Source organism: Carlito syrichta, unplaced genomic scaffold (genome assembly GCF_000164805.1).
Source record: "Carlito syrichta isolate Samal-C Ts95f unplaced genomic scaffold, Tarsius_syrichta-2.0.1 Scaffold287895, whole genome shotgun sequence".
NCBI lineage: Eukaryota > Metazoa > Chordata > Mammalia > Primates > Tarsiidae > Carlito > Carlito syrichta.
Genome location: NW_007231991.1, coordinates 122,293 through 123,640, shown reverse-complemented (window position 1 = coordinate 123,640; position 1,348 = coordinate 122,293). Strand labels below are relative to the sequence as shown.

At 58.7% G+C, this 1,348-nt stretch overlaps 1 protein-coding gene across 1 annotated transcript in view; it reads right to left on the bottom strand.

The window, feature by feature from the left end:
- CCM2L (CCM2 like scaffolding protein) overlaps positions 1–1,348 on the bottom strand; it is a gene marked incomplete at its 3' end in the record, with an annotated part of 68,330 nt that overhangs the window by 9,278 nt on the left and 57,704 nt on the right. The window contains exon 3 of the mRNA XM_021710001.1: positions 701–784. Coding sequence (XP_021565676.1) covers positions 701–784 — 84 coding nt within the window. The remainder of the gene's footprint in view (positions 1–700; positions 785–1,348) is intronic.

Below are 1,348 nucleotides of genomic sequence, written 5' to 3'. Positions count from 1 at the left end.
CCTGTTCTGGGTTTCAGGGCCCCCCGCTGGATTCCGGCTTTCCCTACTCCCCTCAGTCCCGCCCCTGACCTTAGGCCCCGCCCCCAGCCGGCCCCGCCTCGGATCCGACTCCCCGCAGCTTCCGGGCCGTGTGCTGATGTCGGACCCTGCCTGTCCTCGCTTCCCGCTTCTCCGCCCTCTGAGCTCCGCCGCCCGGACTCAGGATGGCGGGTCAGGCCACCCACCCTTCGCCCTCCGCCTGGCTCCGTGCTCTTGGACCTCTCCGACCAGCCCCTGGTCTCGGGTAGTGTGGTCGGGCTGTTCCGTCCCCGCATCACCCAGCCTCAGTCCCCGCCTCTGCTGCGGGTCACGACCTTTTCTCTCCTTACACCTGGCCTTGCCCCGCCCGCCCCCGCCCACTGTACCGGTCTTAAGCACCAGCAGGTGCAGCGCGTCGTCCTGCAGGTAGGAGGCGGCCGCGATCTCGTGCGTGGGGATACGCAGAATGAGCTCCTCGTTGTCGCGCCAGGTGAGAAGCAGGCAGCGGGCGGACAGGCTTAGGATGCTGTCCTGCTCCGCCGTGGTCTTCAGCGGCAGCTCTTTCAGCTGCTGCGGGCGTGTGGGGGTGTGTGGAGGGGATATCCTGAGCCTCTGGCGGGGGGAGTGGGTATGGGAGGGAGAAGGGCTGAGACCCTGCCCTCCTCCCTTCCCAGAGCCTCACCCTGGCTGTGTCCAGAAGCTGCAGAAGCTCGTCCCGACTGGAGGGGTTCAGTGAGGAAGTCACCCAGGTGAGGTGACCCAGGAACTGGACAGGAAATGGGGTAGAAGGGCACAGAGAGGTCACCCTAAAGTCTTGGAAGACCTTGGCCTCCTCACTGACGCAGTGCGGTTGCACTGAGGTAGAAATATCTGAATTAATAACCTGATGATAACGTTTACTAAACTCGTCATAGAAGCCAGGCACAGTTCTGAGTACTTCATAGTCCCTCATTCATTCTTGCTTCAAAGATGAGAGAACCAGAGCACAGTGTGGTTAATAAAAGCTTGCCTGGGATTAGACAGCCAGAAAGCACAACAGTGGACTCCACATGCCAGAGCCCAAACTCCAGCTGCTAGCTTATATGTCTTTATCACATGGTCATCTAGCTACGAGATTCCATAGGGAAGCAAAAGTCACCATCATAGCTTGAAAGAACTGACCACTTATGAATTTCCTCTGGCCCCAAGTGGTTCTCTCCACCCCAAGCTTTATTGTCAAACTGACTGCAAACCACTTGCCTTTTTTTTTTTTTTTTTTTTTTGAGTTGGAGTCTCACTCTGTCACCCAGACTGGAGTGCAGTGGCCGCTTCCGGGCCACCGCAGCCTCAA